Consider the following 23,546-nt stretch of genomic DNA (forward strand, 5'->3'; position numbering starts at 1 on the left):
GGCATTTAACATCTACTGGCCAGTTCCAGAAATACCCTTTTTTTGCAGAGGGGCAGGTGATTGAGAGGGTGCTGGGAGAGAAACTTCATGTGTTCCTGAATTACATTGATTATTTGAATCCACTTCCATATGGATTTAGGCTTTGTTTGAGGACTGAATCAGAATTGATTGACCAGAGAGGTCACTTCTATCAATAGAGGGACACAAGGAATGTCAACATGTTACTCTTACCTAATCTCTCAGCAGCTATTGAGTTATTGGTATCCTCCTAGATCAGGCTTTCTCAACCTCGGCCCTCTAGATGTTTTTGGCCTACAACTCCCATGATCCCTAGCTAGGGGTACCAGTGGTATGGGATGCTGGGAATTGTAGTCTCAAAAATATCTGGAGGTCCGAGGTTGAGGAAGCCTGTTCTAGATTTAGCTCGTTGGGATTCCTACCAGAGATGCTAGAGTATAGTAGCTGTGCTGCTTTATGGCTGACTTCAGAGAATAATACTGGGAAAGTGTTCTCCAACCCCTTGGTACTTATTTATGGGGTTCTTTGGGAAACCACCCCCTCCTCCCTCTGTGTTATTTGACATTTGTCTGGAGCCATTGGGAGCAATCTTTAAAAATGTGGAGCATGGTTCTTTCTATTTTTGAAAGATATGCTGATTGCCCAATCAGGACAGGTTGCATTCCCTCTAAATGAGTAAGTAGGTACCTCTTTGATACATTTTTTGTCATTGGAGTCTTCTTTGCCTAATAAGCTACAAGTTACAAAATAGCAGACGTTTGTGCAATTAAAAGAAATGGCTGCTATAATGTGAGATTTTTTTTTAATGGCCACTGTAAGGGTATAAAATAACAACAACAACAACAACAACAACAACAACAACAATCAATTGCCTCCTCTGAAAGAACAAGAAAGAAGGAGAGAGATGACCACAAAATAGTGCACATATATCCCTCCTCTCAATCAATCTGGGTGGTAACCATTTCAATACCTACAGAGAATGGCACCCTGTGTCTCTCCTCTGCTCAGAACAGATGGGTTGGTGGGTGTCCAGCCCTGGCATCCAATGGACTGTGAATATATTGAAAGGTGCCTAACCAGTGAAAAAGAGGTTGTACCTGTGTAACCAGGGACTGAGCAGTAGATTTTAAGATAATATTTGCATTGTGGATTATCTTAGGTAAAGGCAAAGGTAAAGGGACCCCTGACCATTAGTTCCAGTTGTGGACAACTCTGGGGTTGCAGCGCTCATCTCTCTTTACTGGCTGAGGGAGTCATGTGGCCAGCATGACTAAGCCACTTCTGTCGAACCAGAGCAGTGCACGGAAACGCCGTTTACCTTCCTGCCGGAGCAGCACCTATTTATTTACTTGCACTTTGACATGCTTTCGAACTGCTAGGTTGGCAGGAGCAGAGAATGAGCAACGGGAGCTCACCCCATCATGGGGATTCAAACCGCCGACCTTTCGATCAGCAAGCCCTGGGCTCTATGGCTTAGACCACAGTGCCACCCACATCCCTCTGTGGATTATTTTAGGAGATATTTATTACAGCTTTTCATGAGCTCCCAGGTGCTGCTTTGGCAACCCCTGATTTAAGGACAGATCTTCAAGTTACGCCAAATATGTGTGAGCTGTATATGTGAACTTAACTCTGGTCCAAGGGAAATGCTATTGCCAGCTTCCTGACTTTGCACCAGGTTCTCCATCCAAGTTGGTTAAAGACCCCCCCTGGTCAGATCAAGCCACCTGGAATTATCCAAGGCTGTCAGCAGATGAAACAACAGGTTGGAAGAATAGAGCAGGCAGCCCAGACCCCAGAAGAACTGAATCCTCTGCTCACCAGCTGGTGGAAAGAGGAATCAATACTGTGAGCTGCTGTGTGCTCCTTTGCAAATGACTTCCACTCAGAGAGGATGCTTACAGATAGCACAGAACCCTCCTGTCCTCAGTGTGGTCAGATATGACAGGAGGAAATGCAATTTTCCCCCACCCACCCCCCAGCTTTGTTTTTATGTGGTCTTAAAATTTTTGATTTAACTATTAGCCCCACCCCCAAAATTAAGTCAGGCTTGGATTTGGGTTGTGTCCCCACCAGGTAGGACGAGGTTGTGTCAGGACTGATCCACAGTCCTAGATCGGGTAGTAGGGCTGTACACAGTGCTGGAGGGGAAATCCTAGTAATTTTTTGTCAAGCATGATTCAACCTCGAAGGACATCAACCCTCTGGGGAAATTCTAATCACAGCTATCTTCCTCAGAATCACTAGTCTCAATCCTTTTACACAACAGACAGAGATAAGTAATTAGCAATCTGAACATCCAGCATCTGAAAAAAGAAGATATAAAACCTTGTGTTTTTGAGAAGTGGGTCCAGGCATAGGCAGGACTGTGTCATTCTCTGTATGACCCGTTCCCCTTTTTATGTTCAGTTATGTTTTCTACCAACAGATTCTGCCATGATTTTTAACCCCAAATAGTTCCCAGGGAGTTTCCCTAGTCACTATTCTTCCTCCTTGCCTGGTTAATATCCCACTTTAAAGTGGAAAATTGGACCAGGCATTCATGAAGGCTTTAATTCAATCAGCCTTATAGCGAAAAGTGAGAGGAATATACTGCTCAGAGATACTAATGAATAAAGAGCCATAATTAAATATAAGACCAAGATACAGTGCACAGACTTCCTAAGATGCTAAGCTGTAAATCAATGCAGTATGACTATCTACCACCATTCGAGGGAAGCTGTTAACAAAACTGAAAATAGTCACATATGAAACATGGTAACCTATGTTGGGAGGCAAGGTTTTCTCACCAGGGTCATGCTAGTGGTCGTGTTGCTGCTTGCACTGTTGTGTCAAACTGCATCCAAGACACATTCCATTAACTGCAGCATATATGATGATCCTCTCCCTATTACTCATAACTTTTATAAGCCAGGTGAAATAATCATTGGGGAGATTGTTTCCCAGGTGTTCTTAAACTACGATAACCTCTCTTTCACGGAACAGCCTATGCAGACATTGATCGATGAACCTATGTAAGTCATAATTTCTTTACTCTCTCTCATTCTATGTTCAGGCCACACTAACTGAGAACATACCATAATGCAACATTGTGCTTCAAGAATTTGTTTACTATATACCATGAGAAAGGGGGAACCAGCAAACTTCCAACTATAAATCATTTGGGGTGGGGTGCCATACCTCCCTCCCCCCCCCCGTTTATTTCTATTTGGCTACTGGTGAATAACTACATTTATATGCATCTTAATAACAGAAAGATCTCTAAGATTTACTTGTTTGGTTTGTTGGTGCCCTTGACAAATATGAAAGCTGTACAATTAAAGAAAAGCCCACAAAACTATGAGAAATGCAATATACAAAAGCAGATGATTTAGCTACTTTTCCTTTCCTCTCAGTTTGTTCCTATCCTTTCCTTAAATCTCTTCCTTCTCTCATACAGTTCCGGACTTCTGGTCTTTTTGTTCCCTATTATGAGAAAGGCAATATACAAAAGCAGAGGGTTTTGCTACTTTTGTTTTCCTCTCAATTTGTTCTCATCCTTTGCCTCAATCTCTTCCTACTCTCATACAGTTCCAGACTTCTGGTCTTTTTGTTCCCTATTATTAAATTTGAGAAATACCACTACGTTTCATCCTTCCTCTTATTTTCAGCCTTGCCATTTGCCCAGTCAGACTCCAGTTTATTGCAAACTAGAAAAAGGGGTCCACAATCATATCTGATTATTCAATGACAGGAAGAGTATGCCGCATGTATTGGCAACGTCTTGCCCCAACTGTTGTTCATACTTCTACAATGAAAATTGCACAAGTAATTTGCCCAGGCAGGTGCATTATGTGAACCATGGGAGCAGCAAAATAACAAGACTGTACAATCGTGATGGGGTAAAATCAGGCCAAATCTTTATTGACAGCAGCAGGCAGGGCAAGGGTTGGCATGGCATCAGGTCCCAGGATCAGTTCATCATTCCACAAGCCCCATGTTGATGGATCTGCTGGGTTTGGATCGCTCCAAACCCATACGATGGGAATCGTCCAGTGTTGAACCTTGCCGTGGTGCAAGTCAAGCAAGCAAGTTCTCACTGGGGGACCAGGGTGCAGATTCCAATACCGAACCCACGCTTGGGTTTTCCATGGTCAATTCTCCCCTCAGGTCCCTTATGGGGGTCCCCCTATACAATGTTGATCCTGACCAATGCCATTTCTGCCCTCATACAATGTTCTTCTTCCTAACAAAGAAAAACCCTAATTTCACTGAGGGAAAGGTGAAGGAAAAAAACCAACCAAGTACCCAAAAAGAAAAAATGCTTTCGAGCCCTGTCAACCAACGACCCCAAATTGCTCAGTGAAGACTCTAAGCAGAGGGAGGATGGACAGGAAGCTCTTAAAGCAAAATAGCTTTGAGCTCCAGGGGAAGCAGCCTTATATAGGTTTCCTCCTCCCTTATTCAGCAAGGGTTCACTGGGCAGCTTTTCACCATGAGTCCATCACACAGAGAAGATACCTTGCCCAGTATTTTGCTGCTATCTATGGGCCATAGTGCCACCAGGCAAAGGTGCCTCATGCTTATTGGGCATGGAACGGGGCATATCAAAGAGAGATGTGGTTTTAGAAAGTAATTTGTGAGGTGGCCTACAGGCACCATTCAAATAATTCATTATCAGTAGATTGAACTAACTTCATGGTATTTTATATTTCTTTTTTATCCTTCATCTGTTCTTATCCCCTGTCCTGACCCCCATGTTTTCAATATGTTTGGAAATTCAGAAAGAATGTTGCAATTCATTCTGATGCAGTGAAAATCAACCTCTTTGTCTCCAAATTTAGCAAGATACTTTGCAGGACCTAGATTTGGTTTGGAACAATGTGGAGGGAGCCTGATTTATCTTGGATATCTCTTGAATCTCTATCAATGATTTGGCCTCATATACAGGTTTCATTCAAATGCAACACATATCCCCTAATACACATACACTAAGTTAGATTCACTGAACTCATGAAGCTTGAGTTAGTCATGTCCATTAATTTCAAATGGCCTACTATGATTAATTTTGTATAAAATCAGCATGAAGATAAGCACAGAGAGAGACACTTTGGGTTGTTGTTGTTGTTGCCAGTGATGGCATGTAATGAAATGAAATGAAATGAAATGAAATGAAATGAAATGAAATGAAATGAAATGTGGGGGATAAGTACATGGGACAGTTTATCAACCTCCAGAATGATCCCAAAAGATTTAGAGACTGTGGCTTTTCATGGGAGAAATACCTACCATTTAAAAATGTATTGTCTTCTATGGTTCTTTGATTTGCCTCAACCTTGTAAGAATTCAGATGATGAAAATTACAGGTCCTTGTTGTCATTGCTTATTACAGATCAGTGCCTAAGAACTACCAGCATATTCTGGCTTTAGCATTTGCGGTCAAAGAGATCAATGAGAATCCCACAATCTTATCAAATATCTCTCTTGGCTTCCGCATCCTCAATAGTTACTTCAATGCAAAGATGACCTACAAAGCCACTCTGAGCCTCCTTTCCACACAACAAAGGTTTGTCCCCAACTTCAGCTGTCATAACCAGAACAATATGATAGCACTCATTGGAGGATGTTTCTCTGAGATCTCTGCTAACATTGCAGTGATTTTGGCAAGCAAGAAGACTCCTCAGGTATGTTTAGTGCATGAGGGTAGAACAGGATACTCTGTTAGTCCTCTTCAAATGATTTATCAGTTAGTCCTCTTCAAATGAAGGGCGTGGTATGGGGTTCTGTACTGAACTCAAAACATCTCCCCCCAAAAAAAAACTACCCCGCCAAGATTCTAAGTGACTTAGATAAAGAGGTGGAAGTGATTCCCATGTCATAAAACTGGGAAGAAAAATTAACACCTCAGAATGCAGGGATAAAATTGGAATTTGCTACTCGCAGGAGCTGATTTTTAAACACCAGATCCCATCCTACATTTGAGATTCTGTGCATGAAAAATAGAAATTGAGGAGGGGATGTTACAGTACATGTGAAAACCAGAATACCTGTCATATAGCAGGCAAAAGGTAATTCTAGACTATCTCTGTGACATGACTAGATTTTGTTTCATCATTAGTAGAACCATTTTAATAGTAAATGAAGTTCACAAGTGGAACCAATCATAGGTAGAAAAATTAAGCTCTCCTGCATTAGAAGTCTTCAGGTAGAAGCTAGGTCGACATCTGCTGGACATGCTCTATTATTCTAAGATATAACATTATCTTCATCTGAAAAAATTGTGTTAATTTTTCTTTCAGCTCACTTATGGAACATTTTTACCATCACAGGATGAAAAAATGTATTTCCCTTTATTGTACCGCATGGTCCCAAATGAAGCCCACCAGTATGTGGGAGCTGTCCGGCTATTTCAGCATTTTGGATGGACATGGGTTGGGCTCTTAGCTGTGGACAATGACAAAGGGGACCGATTTTTACAGACAATGCTGCCTTTGCTTTCTGAGAATGGCATCTGTTCTGCATTCGTAATTAGACTACCACAATGGAGTTTTGTGGAACAACTGATAGAGTTGTTTCTGGAGCATGTGCAAAGCTATGTAACCATCATGCAGGGAAAAGCAAATGTATTATTTATATATGGAGAAAACCCATCTTTTCAAGTTTTGAGAATATTGCTATTTCTAATGCCCTTCACTACCTGGCCTCCTCTGGAGAAAGTATGGATTATTACATCTCACTGGGATTTCATATCAATGTCCCTTCAAAAGAATTGGGAAATGCAAACATTCCATGGATCCTTATCCTTCACTGTTCACTCAGATCAGCCACTAGGATTCCAAAAATTCATTCAAACCTTAAATCCTTCCTGGTCTAAAGGAGATGGTTTTATCCAGGACTTCTGGGAACAGGCCTTCAGCTGTTCATTAAAAATGTATATGGAGGATGAGGAGAGTGCCTGCACTGGAGAGGAAAAGCTGGAGAGCATTCCTGGAATTTTATTTGAAATGAAAATGACAGGTCACAGCTACAGTATCTACAATGCTGTCTTTGCTGTGGCACATGCTTTGCAAGCCATTTATAAATCCAGCTCAAAGCGGAGAAGTTTGGATAAAAGGAACAGATTGTTATTACAGAACGTGAAACCATGGCAGGTAATTATGATTCTCTTTTTTAAAAGGGTGGCAGGAAGGTAAGCTAGCTTTTAATGCAGAGGTAAAAGGAGCAGTTTCATGAAATAGTCTACTAAGGTTGTTTCATGGGTGTTGTTGTTGTGTATTAACACAGTTTTAAATATGGGAGCTGGGTATTTCTGGATCTGCAACTATTCTTAGGTAAGAATGAAAACTCAATATTGTTTGCTTAAAAGCACTTTGTGAATCTCATGGAAATCATTAAAAACATATTTACCCCATTCTTCATATTCATTTTGAGGTTCACCATTTTCTTAGAAGCATCTTATTCAATAACAGTGTTGGAGACACTATCCACTTTAATGAAAATAGAGAATTAGTCGCAGGCTTTGATATTACAAACTGGATGATGTTCTCCAATGGCTCAGTGATCAGAGTAAAAGTTGGAAAGCTAGAACCTCAGGCTCCTCCGGGCAATGAACTGACCATTAATTATGACCAAATTATGTGGCATCATGGCTTTAATCAGGTAATAAATAAGGTGCATTCACATACAAGTAAACCACACCTGTGTTCAACTACACTTGAGGAATATTGTACACACACTGATTTAAAAAATCACAATGTATAGCTGTTCCTTGCTTCTGTCTTGATCTCACCCTGCATTGTCTCTATATGACTTTGATCCGCTGCAAGCGTCTCCCATGGCAAATGCTTGGATATATGATAATCACAATATTTATTTATTTATTTATTCATTCATATTCATACATACATACCCCGCCCATCTGGCTGGGTTTCCCTAGCCACTCTGGGCAGCCTCCAACAAAATATTAAAAATACAATAAAAGATCAGACATAAAAAGTTCCTTCAACAGGGCTGCCTTCAGATGTCTTCTAAAAGTCAGATAGTTGTTTATTTCTTTGACATCTGATGGATGCTGGACCTCAGTGTCCAGAGCTGAATGATGGGGGTGGGGACGGTCCTTCAAGTATAAGAGGGGAAATGCCAATTCATCATTTTACCATCTCTTCAGGTACATAATTATTCTTAGGGTTCCCCTCCTTATTCCTCTCCTTTCTGAATGTATAATCATATTCGTCTTCTTTCTCAATGTATAATCAAAGTGTCATGATATCAAACTTTTCTACTTCTTCCAAATTAACTGATAGTTCCTTTATTTATTTTTCCTAAGCTCATGATTGCATTTCCTTTTATATACAAGTAACCCAGGAAATGCCTCCCCAAATGTCATCTTTAAAATTGCTGCTATGTTACATCAAGGTATTTGAAAAATCATGTTCCAATAATCCTTCAAAAAGTCAAAGGATCTATCCTTACATAATTAATTAAGTCCCATCTGCAAAGCCTTTATCACCTCCCTAGTTATTTCTATACCCTGGGCATCAGGGCAGCAGTTACTTTAAATGGTAATCTTCAGAGTTGGAGCATTACTCTTAGTAATAAAACCTGTTACTCAGATGTAATTCTGGTTAGGTGTGGAGAGAGCAGCTCTGCACAGGTTTGGGCTTTATCTACTCTCTTTTTTCCACTTTGAAAAACAGCTCTATCAGACTCTGTGATCTGAACTTTCCCCATTGTTGAGTCTTTCAAAAGTCTGTGGCATTTCCTTCCAAACTGAAATTGGGAGTAATTTGCTAGCATTACTAATGGCTCTCTGTAATCAGCCCACTATCTGTGGATCCACCATACTGAAAAAAATACACTCCTATGCTAATCATACTGGGGTTTTTTCTAGGTGCTACCACATTCTGTGTACAATGAAAATAGCAGGGGGTGACTGCCGGGGTGTTGCCCTGGGTGCATTTTTCTGGGGGGTGCATTTGGGTCCTCATGCCCCCCTGTCAGCCTCGAGTCGCTTTGCAAGGCTGGGATCTGATCTGAATGATTCACTGCAAAGTGGCTTGGGGCTGACAGGGTGGCATGAGAAGGATGCAACAGCCAAGGCTGGGATCAAAGGGTGCATGGGTGTTGCGTCCTTTTCATGCCAGGGCTGTTCTGCCAGCCCCAAAACACTTTCTGAGGCTGGGATCAGTCTCACAAAGCAACTCAGGGCTGGCATCACTCCAGCGACATCAGCAGTGAGGGCTGGGCTGGCATGGCAGGTTCCATTCACCCTCTGTGCCCCCTGCCTGTCTGATACACACACAGATACCACCCCGGGTGGCAGCAAACCACACTACGCCAATGTTTTTTCTATTGTAAGCCACTCTGTGATCTTTGGATGAAGGGCAGTATAAACATGTATTAAATAAAAGATGAAATATAAATAAAGTATCTAAAGCTCACCTCACTATTCGGAGGCCCACCATTCTATAGCCCAAACCCTACTTTTTACTGCTGATCATCCTTCACGGTTCTGTGCAGGTGCTCCCAGTCTCTGTGTGCAACAACAATTGTTATCCTGGCTACAGCAGAAAAAAGAAGGAGGGAGAGAAATTTTGCTGCTATGATTGCGTTGCATGTCCAGAAGGAATGATCTCCAGCAAAATAGGTAGGAGACATATGGACTCAGCTACATTAGTCAAAATACAGCATTATAAATGTGTTATAACACTGTGGCAACAGTGCAGCTGAAATCACAACTCAGTGATATTTTCAATATCAACCACTTTTTACAGAGCATTTTCAGAGTGTTTTTATAGCTATGTAGATCTAACCATAATGTACAGATGTACCAAACAATTTCCATAAAGTAATATATTTATTTATTCATTACAGTGAAAATAGGAAACAGGGAACCAAACTCATGGTACATTGCTCGCAGCAAGGCCATCTTATGAGTCCGGTGCCTACCAAGCGGGGAGTCAAACAGGGTTGTGTATTAGCCCCTTTACTATTTAATTACTTTATTAACGATGTCATATCAAAACAATCAAAATTAGAGTTCCATCCACCCCAATTGGCAGACAATAAAATATGTGGATGGTGCCCTGTTACTATCTAGGACTCCTGTTGGGTTACAACGGGCACTTTGCTCCCTGGCGGGATATTGCCAAGAGAACCACCTTACTATTAACTATCAAAAGACCAAAATAATGCCCTTCGCAAAATGCCCCAAAATTCAAATTCAAATGAAGAATTGAACAAGTACATATCTTTAAGTACTTAGGAGTTTTTTTCCATGATAAAGGAACAAGGAAAGCCCACATAACTTATGTAGTAACAGAAGCTAATAAAACCGCATTTGCAATTCTAAGATTTCTAAGAAGAAAAGGCGCCCACTACATTCTGGCGGCGCTAAAGCTCTATGAGGCGAAGGCACAGGCTCAACTACTCTATGGGGCTCAAGTTTGTGCCCCTACCCCAAATCTAACCCAGTTAGAAACAGTCCAGACTAAGTTCATCAGAGCAGCACTCCAGACACCTCCCTGTTTGTCAAATGCCGCTCTTCAGTTAGAAACAGGAAAGATACGGGTGGAGGCCAAAATTTGGATACAAGCGTGCAATCTATGGCTGAAATTACACCTTAATTCTCAGGGCCTGGCCCCGCTGATACTGAAAGAAAACTATCAATCGTCCTGGACCAGAGCCATTGAAAACAAGTTATTAATTATAGGCCTTCAGCCAACTTGCCTCATCTCCTCTGGTTACAATACAGCCAAAAATATAGTCAAACAGAGGATAATTGACATTGAGAGACAAAATGATCTAAATAAAGTTCCATCTTTTCCGATACCAGAAGAACGAAGATATTTGTCGCTTCCAGCTGATTACCTAACCCATCTAGAGATACCATCTCACAGAAGGGCGTTCACTCTGGCCAGGTTCCATATTCTGCCGTCTGCGGTTCCATATGGGAAGTATAGACAAGTCCCCTTAGAAAACAGACTCTGCCCGTGTAATTCTGGAGAAATTGAGACCATCGTCCATGTATTTTTTCATTGCTCCCTTTATAAAGACCTGCAAAATGAATCTACCCTAAAGATATTTGAAATGGCTCCTTTCAGACTCCAACCCGAAGGTCACCGCTATGGTGGCAAGATTCTGCGCCAATGCTATCGGAATTCGGTGCACCTATACAGGAGGCACTCAAATCAACTCCTGATCAGAGCCAGACAGACTCCGTTTTAATTTATAGCATATTGTAAATAATTAATATATAAAATAAGGATCAAAGGATGATTTATCCCTTTTAGATGAGTAATTTTAGTTTATTTCAAAAAAAAAAAAAATATTGACGATGTAATGCAATTTATTGTGCTGGTCGGTGACCATAATAAAGAACTGATTGATTGATTGAGGAAACAGGGTGGTGATGACACAGAAATCAAAAGGCTAAGATCCATTTTGAAATGTATATTTTGAATACATCAGTGGAAGATCAATGAGTATATAAGCATAATAATAACAAAGAATAATAAACATGGATTAAAACTAAGGAAGGCAGAAATATTGAGCCATATATGCAAATAATGATTACATGGAAAAACACAATAATTCTGGCATGCAAAAATAATATTATTATACTATTATACAGCTTCACTTCTACTTATCACCTAAAATTTTCACCTGTCCAAACTGCTTAAAAGCTTTGCATGTTCTATCTATATAGTAATGTATGCAAAATATTAGGGAAAGTGGAAAGAACATGATATCTACCTGTCAAAGGATAGATTCAGTTACTCACCTGAAAACAAGCCAAAATCAAAAAGAAAATATATCCAAAATTGTTTATAGGCCCAAGCACCCACCCCAAAGAACTTGCTTAGAAAAGAATAAGTCCAAACAATTTCCAAATGGACATGTTCAAAGTATTAAACCCCAAAAAGGCAAATGGGTCCCCAAAGGCTTTGGAACAAGTTTGCGTGCTCACTCATGCTCACGTGTGTGTGAGAAACTTCAAGCTAAGCCAAAATTAAGCAAAGTGAAAGAAGTGAGCTTCAACACAGAATAGATGCTGTTTTGGATCCCAAATGACAGGCTAAATATTCTGAACTCACAAACCTCAACCAGCACTGCTAGCCATATGGAATAATAAATCCTGTCCCTTCGTCACACAGGTGCATTATTTAAACTTGATTAAGGCGCCATCAGCATTTCTACACCTGGAAATATAACCACTGCTGCTTTTTAATATAAATGTCTCTCTCATTTTTCAGATATGGATTCCTGTGTTGAATGTCCAGAAGATCAGTATCCCAACAAGGACCAAACTAAATGCATTCCAAGAGTTGTAAACTACCTCTCTTACAAAGAGGACCTAGGAATCATCTTAGCAACCTTGGCTATTTCTTTCTCTCTGATCACAGCTTTTGTATTTGTGACTTTTATTAAACACAAGGACACCCCAATAGTGAAAGCCAACAACCGAACCCTCACCTACATGCTCCTCATCTCTCTTCTTCTTTGCTTCCTTTGTTCCTTGCTCTTCATTGGACAGCCTGGAAAAGTGACATGCATTCTCCGACAAACAGCTTTTGGCATCATCTTCTCTTTAGCCCTTTCTTCAGTGCTGGCAAAGACCATCACTGTGGTTCTGGCATTCATGGCAACCAAACCAGGAGCCAAGATGAGGAAATGGGTGGGGAAAGGAGTAGCAAATTCTATTGTCCTTTGTTGCTCCTTTGCTCAGGCTGGCATTTGTACTCTTTGGTTATGTACTTACCCTCCGTTCCCAGATACAGACATGCACTCATTGTATGGCAATATCATATTGCAATGTAATGAAGGTTCAGCTACTATGCTTTACTGTGTCTTGGGCTATATGGGTTCCCTGGCCATAATCAGCTTCATTGTGGCTTTTCTAGCCAGGAAGTTACCTGACAGCTTCAATGAGGCCAAGTTCATCACTTTCAGCATGTTGCTGTTTTGTAGTGTGTGGTTATCCTTTGTTCCGACCTATCTGAGCACCAAAGGAAAATACATGGTGGCTGTGGAGATCTTCTCCATCTTAGCCTCCAGTGCTGGATTACTGGGTTGCATCTTTTCCCCAAAATGCTACATTATTCTGCTGAGGCCTGAGCTGAACAACAGGGAACACCTCATGAGGAAAATAAAATAGAATACATATGTGCATCTCTTTGGTTTTTTTATTTATTTTGAGGCTGGGAGGGGGGGATAATGTGTTGGTAGAGATCCCAACAGAATTCAAGCAAGGGTGCAGACATCTCTGCTTAAATTCCTGTGAATAGACTTAAACCCACCTCAGACATGAAATGCAGTGATGTGGTTGATAAGGGAGCCATATTCATTTAAAATTGTGCCGGGTATTTGCTCCCAGTTATGCCTACAAAGTTGGAACTATATCTACAAACAGTATTTAATTGCTCACTTTTGCAGCTGGACCTTCTAAAACTAAATGTGTTATAGTGGCTCATAAAAAGTTTATATCTTCTTATAAACATGTCGCGGCTTAAAATTAGCCGCTGTTTCTTTAATAAAAAAGGAAGTGAGTCAGCATGAGTCAGCAGCTAACAATGAATCGGCAAAGCCTGGATGTCTCATGAAACCTTTCACCTGCATATGCCTGTATATATAGAGTAGTCATTGATTGTGTGTGTGGTGGGTTGGTCGGGTGGTAGAAAGCTGGTTTTGTTTGATATGTATAAAGCTGCCTGACTTGGCTGGAGAAGACATTTTTTTAAGAATAAAAGCAGCATTCTGCAAAGTACTCTTTCTCAAGGACTCTGACTAGGGTCTGAGGACCAGGCAAAAGAGGCAAAGGAGGTCAGAACATTTTCCTGTTTTTTTCAAACACTGACAAAACATGTAGGACAATTCGGAACATGCAAAGGCAGTTTGAAGGAAAGAGAATACTGCTGTGAAGTATAAGGACACTTTGACCAAGTCATGCGCATCTGCACTACAGGTAGAGATGTGCTAGTTTGCAGTCACTGCCTATCAGTTGAATAGCAGCATATTATGCACTGTAGTGTAGTTCTTTAAAAAAATCAATACAGTGGTACCTCGGGTTAGGAACTTAATTCGTTCTGGAGGTCCGTTCTTAACCTGAAGCTGTTCTTAACCTGAGGTACCACTTTAGCTAATGGGGCCTCCCGCTGCCACCGCCGCGTGGTTTCTGTTCTCATCCTGAAGCAAAGTTCTTAACCCGAGGTACTATTTCTAGGTTATTGGAGTCTGTAACCTGAAGCGTCTGTAACCCAACGTACCACTGTACTAAAATTTTTATGTTAGCCCCTTGTTACAATGTTCAGTTCCATCACCCTCTTCTCTGGTGCTTTGCTATCCTTGCCTCCTTGCCTTTCTTGGAATCACTTTGATTTTTTAAAAAAAAGTGTTTTAGTATTATTCTTATTCACATCACACATAAAACAACATAACTCACAATGTATCAACTACATTGCTTTAAAAGTATCAAATCAAATTCTTACAGTTCACTCCAAAAATCTTTTTAGCTCATAAAATCCCAAAACAGTTGACACACATTGTAGAAAAGATGGGGGTAAGAATTCCCTTTGGTCACAAAATCTGGAACATCAGTTTGTCAGTCAGGACTATTGTCCATTCTCTGGAGTAGCATGCTTCAAGGTTCAAGCCCAAAGCAGTGCACCATCATATAGCTGTTTTGTATAATCTTTTATTTTATAATAATTTCTGCCAAACTTTAAGTTGTTTAGGCATTATGGTTATTGACAGGACCTGAAATAGATGAGGAACTTGGGGAAGAGTGACATCTTCCCAGCTGCAAGCGGTCCAAGCAAGAAATGTTTAGACCCTTCCAGGATATCAATTCCTGCCTGACTTGTGATAACAAGCACTCAAAATTAGCTTTCCTTAAAGGGTGCAAGTTTAATTGTCATTAATATTCCCAAGCACAGTTGTACCTCTGGTTACAAACTTTATTCGTTCCAAAGGTCCATTCTTAAGCTGAAACCATTCTTATCCTGAGGTCTGCTTTTGACAATGGGGCCTTCCACTGTGTGCGAGCCTCTGGCGCGCAATTTCCGTTCGCATCCTGGGACAAAGTTTGCAACCAGGAGCAGCTACTTCCGGGTTAGCAGAGTTGGTAACCAGAAGCGTTCATAACCAGAAGCGTTTGTAACCCGAGGTACCAGTGTATTTCATCTTTTGATGACAGATTTAAAAACCTGCAATGCTTTGTTTGAAAGCTTGAGACTGTGGTAACAAAGACCCCAATATACATAAGTTCTGATTTGGTTTCGTTGATATGTAGGCCTGGCACTCTGCCAAAATTATTCAATTATTTCAGAACTTCAGGTATTGCCTATTCCAGCTTTGATAATGTGAGAACTATGTCATCTGCAGAAAGGTTAATAATAGTATGCATTTTTGCACCTTCTGTGATTCAATTTCAAAAGACACCAGTCCTCTGGGGAGATTCTCATCACACCTATAATTGTCAAAATTACTGGCCTTTTACGTAATGGATATACAACCTGAATATGAAAGAGATATAAAACCCTTGTGTTACTGAGCACTGGATATAGGCTGAGGAGGGCTCTGTCATCTTCTTCTATGATTATATACTGTGCATGTTAGGGTATGTTTCCCACCACCTTATTCTGACATTATTTTAACCACAAAAAGTATACTGTGAGCACTTTGTTTGACCATTACGTCATTCACTTCTGAGATATTTACTGCTTACAACTCATGAATTTGGTGTGGATTAGACACATTCCTATGAACAGCTCCTGTATCAAAGCACTGCCTCACTGTAATAAATTCACATTTGTGTGGACAAATGCACTGGGAATTTAAGGTTTCCACAATTTTTCCTTTGCACATTAAGAAAATAGCATTGATATGTTTAGTTGAACAAGTATATATGGAGATTTGAAATTACTCAGCCACAGAGGCAAGTGTGAGGCAGTAAATAAAATACACTCTTCAGGAACACTGATGAACCCAGAGGAATATAAGTCGAGGAAATAGTGGTGTTTGCATCTTAGGAAATATCTGCCACAATTCAAGGAAACCTGCAGGGAAACCAATAATAGCTATCTACTGTGCTAAAGATGTAAACATGGGAATCAGCATTTGGATGAAAAGTTTCTTCAGCAGGGTAATGCTTATAGTGGTGGTGCTCCTCGTACTGCTGTGTCACACTGTGTGCAAGACACATTCTATAAACTGTAGCATATATGATGATCCCCTCCCTATTCCTCATAAATTTTACCAGCCAGGTGACCTCATCATCGGGGAGATGGTTTCCCAGGTCCTCTTCAACTACGATAACCTCCATTTCACAGAACAGCCTGCCCAGATGCTGTTCAATGAACCTCTGTAAGGCATTAGTTTTGTTCTCTCTCTCTCTCTCTTTCGTTCTGTAAAATGCTTGGGCCATTAAAATGGAAAGCATATCATAGTATAACAATGTGCATCAATAATAATTTATATACTAGTATGAGAATAATGGAATTTGATCAAACTTTCTTCTTGGTAATCATTCTTTGCCTTACATATATATATATATATATATATATATATATATATATATATATATATATAGTTGTTGATCAGAAATCACTATTTTCTTTCACAACTCCCTAGGAATGAATGGATCCTGTGCATTTCTATTGGGCTTTTGCTGAATAACTACATGGTGGATTATGCTCATGCTTTTCCTTACCTTTTTATGTCTTATATTTATATATGACTTAATATTTATAAAAAAGAGGGTTTCAAAAGATATATTTATCAATGAAAAAGAGGGTTTTGCCACTTTTGTTTTCCCCTCACTTTGTTCCCATAGTTGCCTCTATCACCGCCTTATCTTATGCACTTCCACACTTCAGATTTATTTAACCATTTATTTTCTATTACTCTGTTTGAGACATACAGTCTTCCTATTAATGTCACCCCTACAGTTTTCCCCAGCAAAAATGCCAGCATATTGTTCAAACAGACAGCATACTAAAGAGGGATCTCACAATCAATTGGTTTCAAACTTTTAAAATTTATGCTGCACAAATAAAATATCATAGGGATATATGGGTTTTAGAAAGTAGCTTGTGGCTTGACCTTCAGTAACCATGCACTTCAGTAAGATATTTGGTGTATTGTGAATTTGTGGAAATGTGTAAAATTTACTTTCTGATTCCAATATAATCTCCCAATTCCTCTCCTTATTCTAAGTGCCCTTCAGTTACATCAATATATCTCAGATTTCAGATAATATAAATGATTCTTTATCGGTTGCTTGAAGCGACTAAATGATATTCTGTATTGCTTCTTTCATCAAAGCTGTCGGGCTTGTTAAAGAGACAATCAGTATATTGAGTTGAACATTAGAAATGTTACTTGGGAGAGATTAAAAAAAAAATTCTCACAAATATATTAGCTTGCCCAACAATAGAGAAATATGAATGTTTCATAGCAAATGTTTTATTAAGCTCTAGAGTGATCTCAAAACAGTTAGACTCCTTAGTTTTCCATGCAAGAAATATCTCTTTCAGGTGTCAGTTCTTCTTCAGTCTATTGTAATTTATGGTCCTAAGGTTTGCCTCAATCTTGGAAGCACATGAATGAATGAATGAATGAATGAAGAGTACAAATGCTTTTTTGTTATTGTGGTTGCTTTATTAAATAGTTGTCATTCTTATTACAGTTCACTGCCTAAGAACTACCAGCACATCCTGGCCATGGTATTTTCTGTCAAAGAAATAAATGAGAACCCCACAATCTTGCCAAATATCTCTCTGGGTTTCCACATCCTCAATAGCTACATGTCAGCAAGAATGACTTATAAGGCCACTCTGAGCCTCCTTTCAACACAGCAGAAGCTTGTCCCCAACTTCAGGTGTCACGACCAGAACAATCTGATTGCTATCATTGGAGGATGTTTCTCTGAGACCTCTGTCAATGTAGCCACCATTTCAACAATCCAGAAGACTCCACAGGTAAGCTGGGTGCATGAGGGAATGGATATTTCAGAATTGTAGCGTAAGATCTTGAAATTTAGAAAGCATTTGACCAAAATCTTCATACTGTTTTGCAAGGCAAAGTGGTTAAATGCATGCTTAATAATACGAGAAGATGGAATCATTGCTAATCATTCCTAACTGTAAACTTTACTGAAGTATTGCTCTTTCACTAGGACTTTGAATGCCCCCAACAACAACAAAATCTGATTCCGGGCAAATTTAAGACAGGTATCTCAAGCGCTGGTTTTGTTCTGTTTATTCTGACTGTCCTTAAATTTAGCTTTTTCATTTGTTAAAAAAACATTTTTTTACAGTTAACATCTTCCTGTTTCATGAAGATTTTTTTTTTGAAAAAATGAATCATTTGAAGAATCTTTGGGACACTATTTTCCAGACATCTAAGTCAAAGAAAGGCAGGTAGTCACTAAGAGCTGTTTCCTTAATGCAGTTATGAAATAAAAGGCAGTGAGGTGAAGAGGCAGAGCAGCAGCAGGCATTGGAACATTTATAAAGGTGGATGGAGTGTATTGATGGCAAGGGAAGAACTGGAAGAATTGATTTTTTTTTAAAAAAAAAAATCTACTAGCTATGCAAAAAACAAAAACAAAGCACCTATTACAAGTTATAACTTACAGCGTAGAGAGAAATATGACATGAGAAAAATACAGCTATGTTTAGAAAAGTGGTACCCCAAATGGTGTGTGAGAGAGAAACAGGCACTGTCTAGCAACTAAGAAAAGAAGACAACCCACAACACACACACAAATTATTATTATTATTATTATTATTATTATTATTATTATTATTATTAAATAAAGACTGGATGGGAATGATTGATATGGCAAGGCAAGGCAAGGAATAAGCTGGATAGAATAATATCTAACCACTAAAAAACCCAGCAATTAAGTTGACTGTTCTCTCAAGGAAATAACTAATTGGAGTTAAGCAAGAGAATAAGAAAACATTTTTTAAAGATGTCACTATCCCTTCACAAAAGCACTGTCATTGAAGAGATGTTGGGTAAGATTTTCTAGGCTTGGAATGGAAGCAAGGGGGGGGGTATTCAATTGATTTGTCAGTAATAGGCGCAGCATTATAACCCAACTCTTCTCCACCAGCCTCTCAAAACCCTGGAGTTTAGTTCTGGATTGGAAGAAGGTTAAAAAAAAAGAATTTTTACCCTGGAAAAGAAATGGGCTCACAATAACTTATTATTATTATTATTATTATTATTATTATTATTATTATTATTATTAGAATGACTACCACACAAGGTCCTCAGGGCAGTACTGGAATTGGGTTGCTGTTTTCAGTTCAATAGTAAAACTCATTTCTAAGGGATGTGTGGCCTCTCCCTCACTAGAGGTCTGAAATATAAGGTAGAGAGTCATCTGTTGAGAATGGCCTAATTCAGGATTCACAGCATTATCTGGACTAGATGAGGTAAAAATCCTAGTGTAGCACAGGGATTCTAAGAAATATTAATCCCTTTTTTAAACATTTAATTTCAGATAACTTATGGATCATTTTTGCCACTACAAGGTTCCAACATGGTACACCCATTTTTGTTCCAAATGGTCCCAGCTGAATCCCACCAGCAAATAGGAGTTCTGAGATTACTTCAGTATTTTGGATGGAAATGGGTTGGAGTTGCTGCTGTGGAAGATGACAAGGGAGACAGGTTTTTGCAGACAATGGTGCCTATGCTTTCCCAAAATGGCATCTGTTATGCCTTCATATTAAGGCTACCGAAATGGAATTATGTAGATAAAATGGTAGACTTGGCATTACAACCATGGGAAAAATATGAAGTTCTTTGGGAGAAAAAAACCAATGTAATATTTGTATATGGAGAACATCCATCCTTTCAGGTTATTAGGATGTTTTTATTTCTAACATCCATTATGGAATGGCCTCCTCTTGGTAAAGTGTGGGTTGTTACATTCCACTGGGATTTCACCTCGGTGTCCTTTCAAAGGACTTGGGATATGCAAACCTTCCATGGTTCCATAACATTCACTGCTCACCCAAATCAGCCACCAGGTTTCCAAAGGTTTATTGAGGGGGTTACCCCATTTAGGGTGAAAGGAGATGGATTTATCCAGGACTTCTGGGAACAGACATTCAGCTGTTCATTAAAGAAGCAGGAGGAAGATGTAACAGAAACATGTACTGGGGAGGAGAAGCTGGAGAGCATTCCTGGTATTTTGTTTGAAATGAAGATGACTGGTCATAGTTACAGTGTCTACAATGCTGTCTATGCTGTGGCACATGCTTTGCATGACATTTACAGGTTGAGATTGAAGCATAGAAGATTGCTGCGAGATGAGAGATTCTTATTTCAGAATGTGCAACCATGGCAGGTAATTAAAACTCAATATATGATCAAGTGGTGAAAGGAACTGTAGGTCTTCATAGAGCAATCGTATCAACATTGGTTTGGTTAATTGTTCACTGTTCTGGTTGTTTTTTTATATTTGGATAAAACTATTTGGATAATGAAGGTTAGCATCATATCAAAATAGGGAATTTTGATATTGGGATAAATGAAGGAAAATGTCAGCCAAAAATATAGAGTCACCACATATAATGTCCAATTAATAAAGTATGACAGGTTTTTGTGATAGTCATTGAAATAGTTTGGAGTCCTAGGTATCCTTTCCTTGATATTCCCTTTCAATCTAGGTCCATCACTTTCTGAGGGGCATCACATTCAATAATAGTGTTGGAGAAACAATACGTTTTGATGACAATGGGGAATTAGTTTCAGGTTTTGATGTTACAAACTGGATGATGTTCCCCAATGGCTCGGTGATTAGAGTGAAAGTTGGCAGACTAGAACATCAGACACTTCCAGGCAAAGAGTTGATGATTCATGATGATCAAATTGTCTGGCATCAAAACTTTAATCAGGTGAGACATAGAGATAAATGATTAGGAATATAAGATTTAAAAAAAACTGCCCATTAGGCAAGGTACATGCTGAAGTATGCTTTGTGACATTGTCAAGAATGAATAATAAATGATGATACCTACTTGAACTTTCCCTGTATAATGTCATATTTCTGATGTTTCAGAATCTAAATCACATAATCTCTTCCTAAACTAGGCCTCCTCTGCAATGGTTTTTGCCTTTGGTAAACCCCCTCCTTAGAGAGGGAATGCAGCTCAAAGCTAGGTTCACAAATCACCACTACTTATGGTTTCCTTTTGAAGCACAAGGCTATAGCAACACCTTCAGTGTTCTGGTAACCTCTAGGTTAGATTACTGCAACGTGATATCCATGTGTTTGTCTTTTGATCTATAAAGCCTTAAATGGCTCGTGGCCAGAATACGTCAAGGACTGCCTCTCCCCATATGAACCAATCCAGAGCATGTGATCATAATCTGAGGCCCTTCTTCATGTGCCTCCTCTATGATGCTCACCTGGTGCCCTTCTTATGTATATTTAGGTACCAGGCAAAAATATTCCCCTTAACCCAGTTTACTGCTTTTGTTTATTATTGTGGTATGTATTTCTGTGTTTTTTATCAGGGGAGTAGCAAGGGGTGACTGCCGGAGTGTTGCCCTGGGTGCATTTTTCTTGGGGGTGCATTTGGGTCCTCATGCCATCCTGTCAGCCCCAAGTCACTTTGCAAAGCTGGGATCTGATCTGAGTGATTCACTGCAAAGTGGCTTGGGGCTGACAGGGTGGCATGAGAAGGATGCAGCAGCCGAGGCTGGGATCAAAGGATGCATGGGTGTTGCGTCCTTTTCACGCCAGGGCTGCTCTGCCAGCCCCAAACCACTTGGATCAGTCTCACAAAGCAACTCAGGGCTGGCATCACTCCAGCGACATCAGCAGTGAGGGCTGAGCTGGCATGGCAGGTTCCGTTCACCCTCTGTGCCCCCTGCCTGTCTGATACACGCACACATACCACCCCAGGTGGTAGCAAACCACACTACGCCAATGTTTGTTTTTATTGTAAGCCACTCTGTGATCTTTGGATGAAGGGCAGTTTAAACATGTAATAAATAAAAGATGAAACATAAATAAAGTATCTAAAGCTCGCCTCACTTTTTGGAGGCCCACCATTCTATAGCCCAAACCCCAATTTTTACTGCTGATCATCCTTCAAGGTTCTGTGCAGGTGCTCCCAGTTTCTGTGTGCAACGACAATTGCTATCCTGGCTACAGCAGAAAAAAGAAGGAGGGAGAGAAATTTTGCTGCTATGATTGTGCTCCATGTCCTGAAGGGATGATTTCTCACCAGAAGGGTAGGAGACATAACGTCAGAGATATTGCTCAAATCTTCTAACATATTTAAAAATTTATACAATGTGTATTTATGGCTTGGATATAATATTTTTAGAACAGTATATGCAACACTTTTATTAGCAGGCAGGCTGAGTAATCTTTGGCTGCCTTGTAAGAGAACTGAAAGAGCACAATAGTATACATTCTGCTTAGTGATTAGAACTGATTTCTACAACAGATTCACTCTTCATATTTTTTCCTTTAAGACATGGATGCCTGCATCAAATGTCCAGATAGCCAGTACCCCAAAGAGGACCAAACTCACTGCATTCCAAGGGTTCTAAGCTACCTCTCTTACGTAGAAGACTTGGGGATCATCTTAGTTATCATGGCTATTTCTTTCTCTTTCATCACCACTTTAGTCCTTGGAACTTTCATGAAACACAACAACACTGCAATAGTGAAAGCCAACAACCAGACCCTCACCTACATCCTTCTCATCTCCCTCATCCTTTGCTTTCTTTGCTCCTTTCTCTTCATTGGACAGCCTGGAAAGGTGACTTGCCTTTTCCAACAAGCGGCTTTTGGCATCATCTTCTCTTTGGCTCTTTCCTCTGTATTGGCAAAGACCATCACTGTGGTTCTGGCATTCTTGGCAACCAAACCAGGTGCCAGGATGAGAAAATGGGTTGGCAAAAGAGTGGCAAATTCTATTGTTCTTTCCTGCACTTTCCTGCAAGCAGGTGTTTGTAGTCTGTGGTTGAGTATTTCCCCTCCATTCCCAGATACAGACATGCACTCATTCGATGGGAAAATCATACTTCAATGTAACGAGGGTTCAACTACCATGTTTTACTGTGTCTTGGGTTATATGGGTTTGCTGGCCATTCTCAGTTTCATTATGGCTTTCCTAGCCAGGAAATTACCTGACAGCTTCAATGAGGCTAAGTTCATCACTTTCAGCATGTTGGTGTTTTGCAGTGTGTGGTTATCCTTTGTTCCAACCTACCTGAGCACCAAAGGAAAATACATGGTGGCTGTGGAGATCTTCTCCATCTTATGTTCCAGTGCTGCATTACTGGGCTGCATCTTTTTCCCAAAATGCTACATCATTGTGCTGAGGCCTGAGCTGAACAACAGGGAACAACTAATACGGAAAGCAAAATGAATGCTTGTGTCCATCTCTTCATTGTGCTCCTATACATATTTCATTGAAAATGTGAATGCTAGGGATCTCATGAGATTTCAAGGATGGGTACTAGCTTAGAAAACTATATCTCCTCAAATTCTTCAGAATAGACTTGAATCA

The 23,546-nt window shown here is 39.9% G+C and overlaps 2 protein-coding genes across 2 annotated transcripts; both read left to right on the forward strand.

Annotated features, from left to right (window-relative positions):
• Window positions 1-9,525: 9,525 nt before the first annotated feature.
• Window positions 9,526-13,153, forward strand: LOC117057622 (vomeronasal type-2 receptor 26-like). Its single transcript, XM_033168464.1, has 2 exons — window positions 9,526-9,643; window positions 12,252-13,153. The coding sequence occupies exons 1-2, from the start codon at window positions 9,625-9,627 to the stop codon at window positions 13,151-13,153; spliced, it is 921 nt and encodes a 306-aa protein (XP_033024355.1). The 5' UTR covers window positions 9,526-9,624.
• A 3,126-nt stretch (window positions 13,154-16,279) lies between these two features.
• Window positions 16,280-23,405, forward strand: LOC117057623 (vomeronasal type-2 receptor 26-like). The gene is made up of 6 exons (XM_033168465.1): window positions 16,280-16,359; window positions 17,684-17,975; window positions 19,511-20,362; window positions 20,685-20,912; window positions 22,131-22,257; window positions 22,504-23,405. The coding sequence occupies exons 1-6, from the start codon at window positions 16,280-16,282 to the stop codon at window positions 23,403-23,405; spliced, it is 2,481 nt and encodes an 826-aa protein (XP_033024356.1).
• Window positions 23,406-23,546: the final 141 nt, after the last annotated feature.

Source organism: Lacerta agilis, chromosome 14, assembly GCF_009819535.1.
Source record: "Lacerta agilis isolate rLacAgi1 chromosome 14, rLacAgi1.pri, whole genome shotgun sequence".
Taxonomy (NCBI): Eukaryota; Metazoa; Chordata; class Lepidosauria; order Squamata; family Lacertidae; genus Lacerta; species Lacerta agilis.

Coding starts and splice junctions, on each gene's coding strand:
- LOC117057623 (XM_033168465.1), top strand. CDS start 16,280: ATGGTTTCCCAGGTCCTCTTCAACTACGATAACCTCCATTTCACAGAA. Junction 16,360..17,683: donor ATGCTGTTCAATGAACCTCT/GTAAGGCATTAG, acceptor TTCTTATTACAG/TTCACTGCCTAAGAACTACC. Junction 22,258..22,503: donor GATGATTTCTCACCAGAAGG/GTAGGAGACATA, acceptor TTTTCCTTTAAG/ACATGGATGCCTGCATCAAA.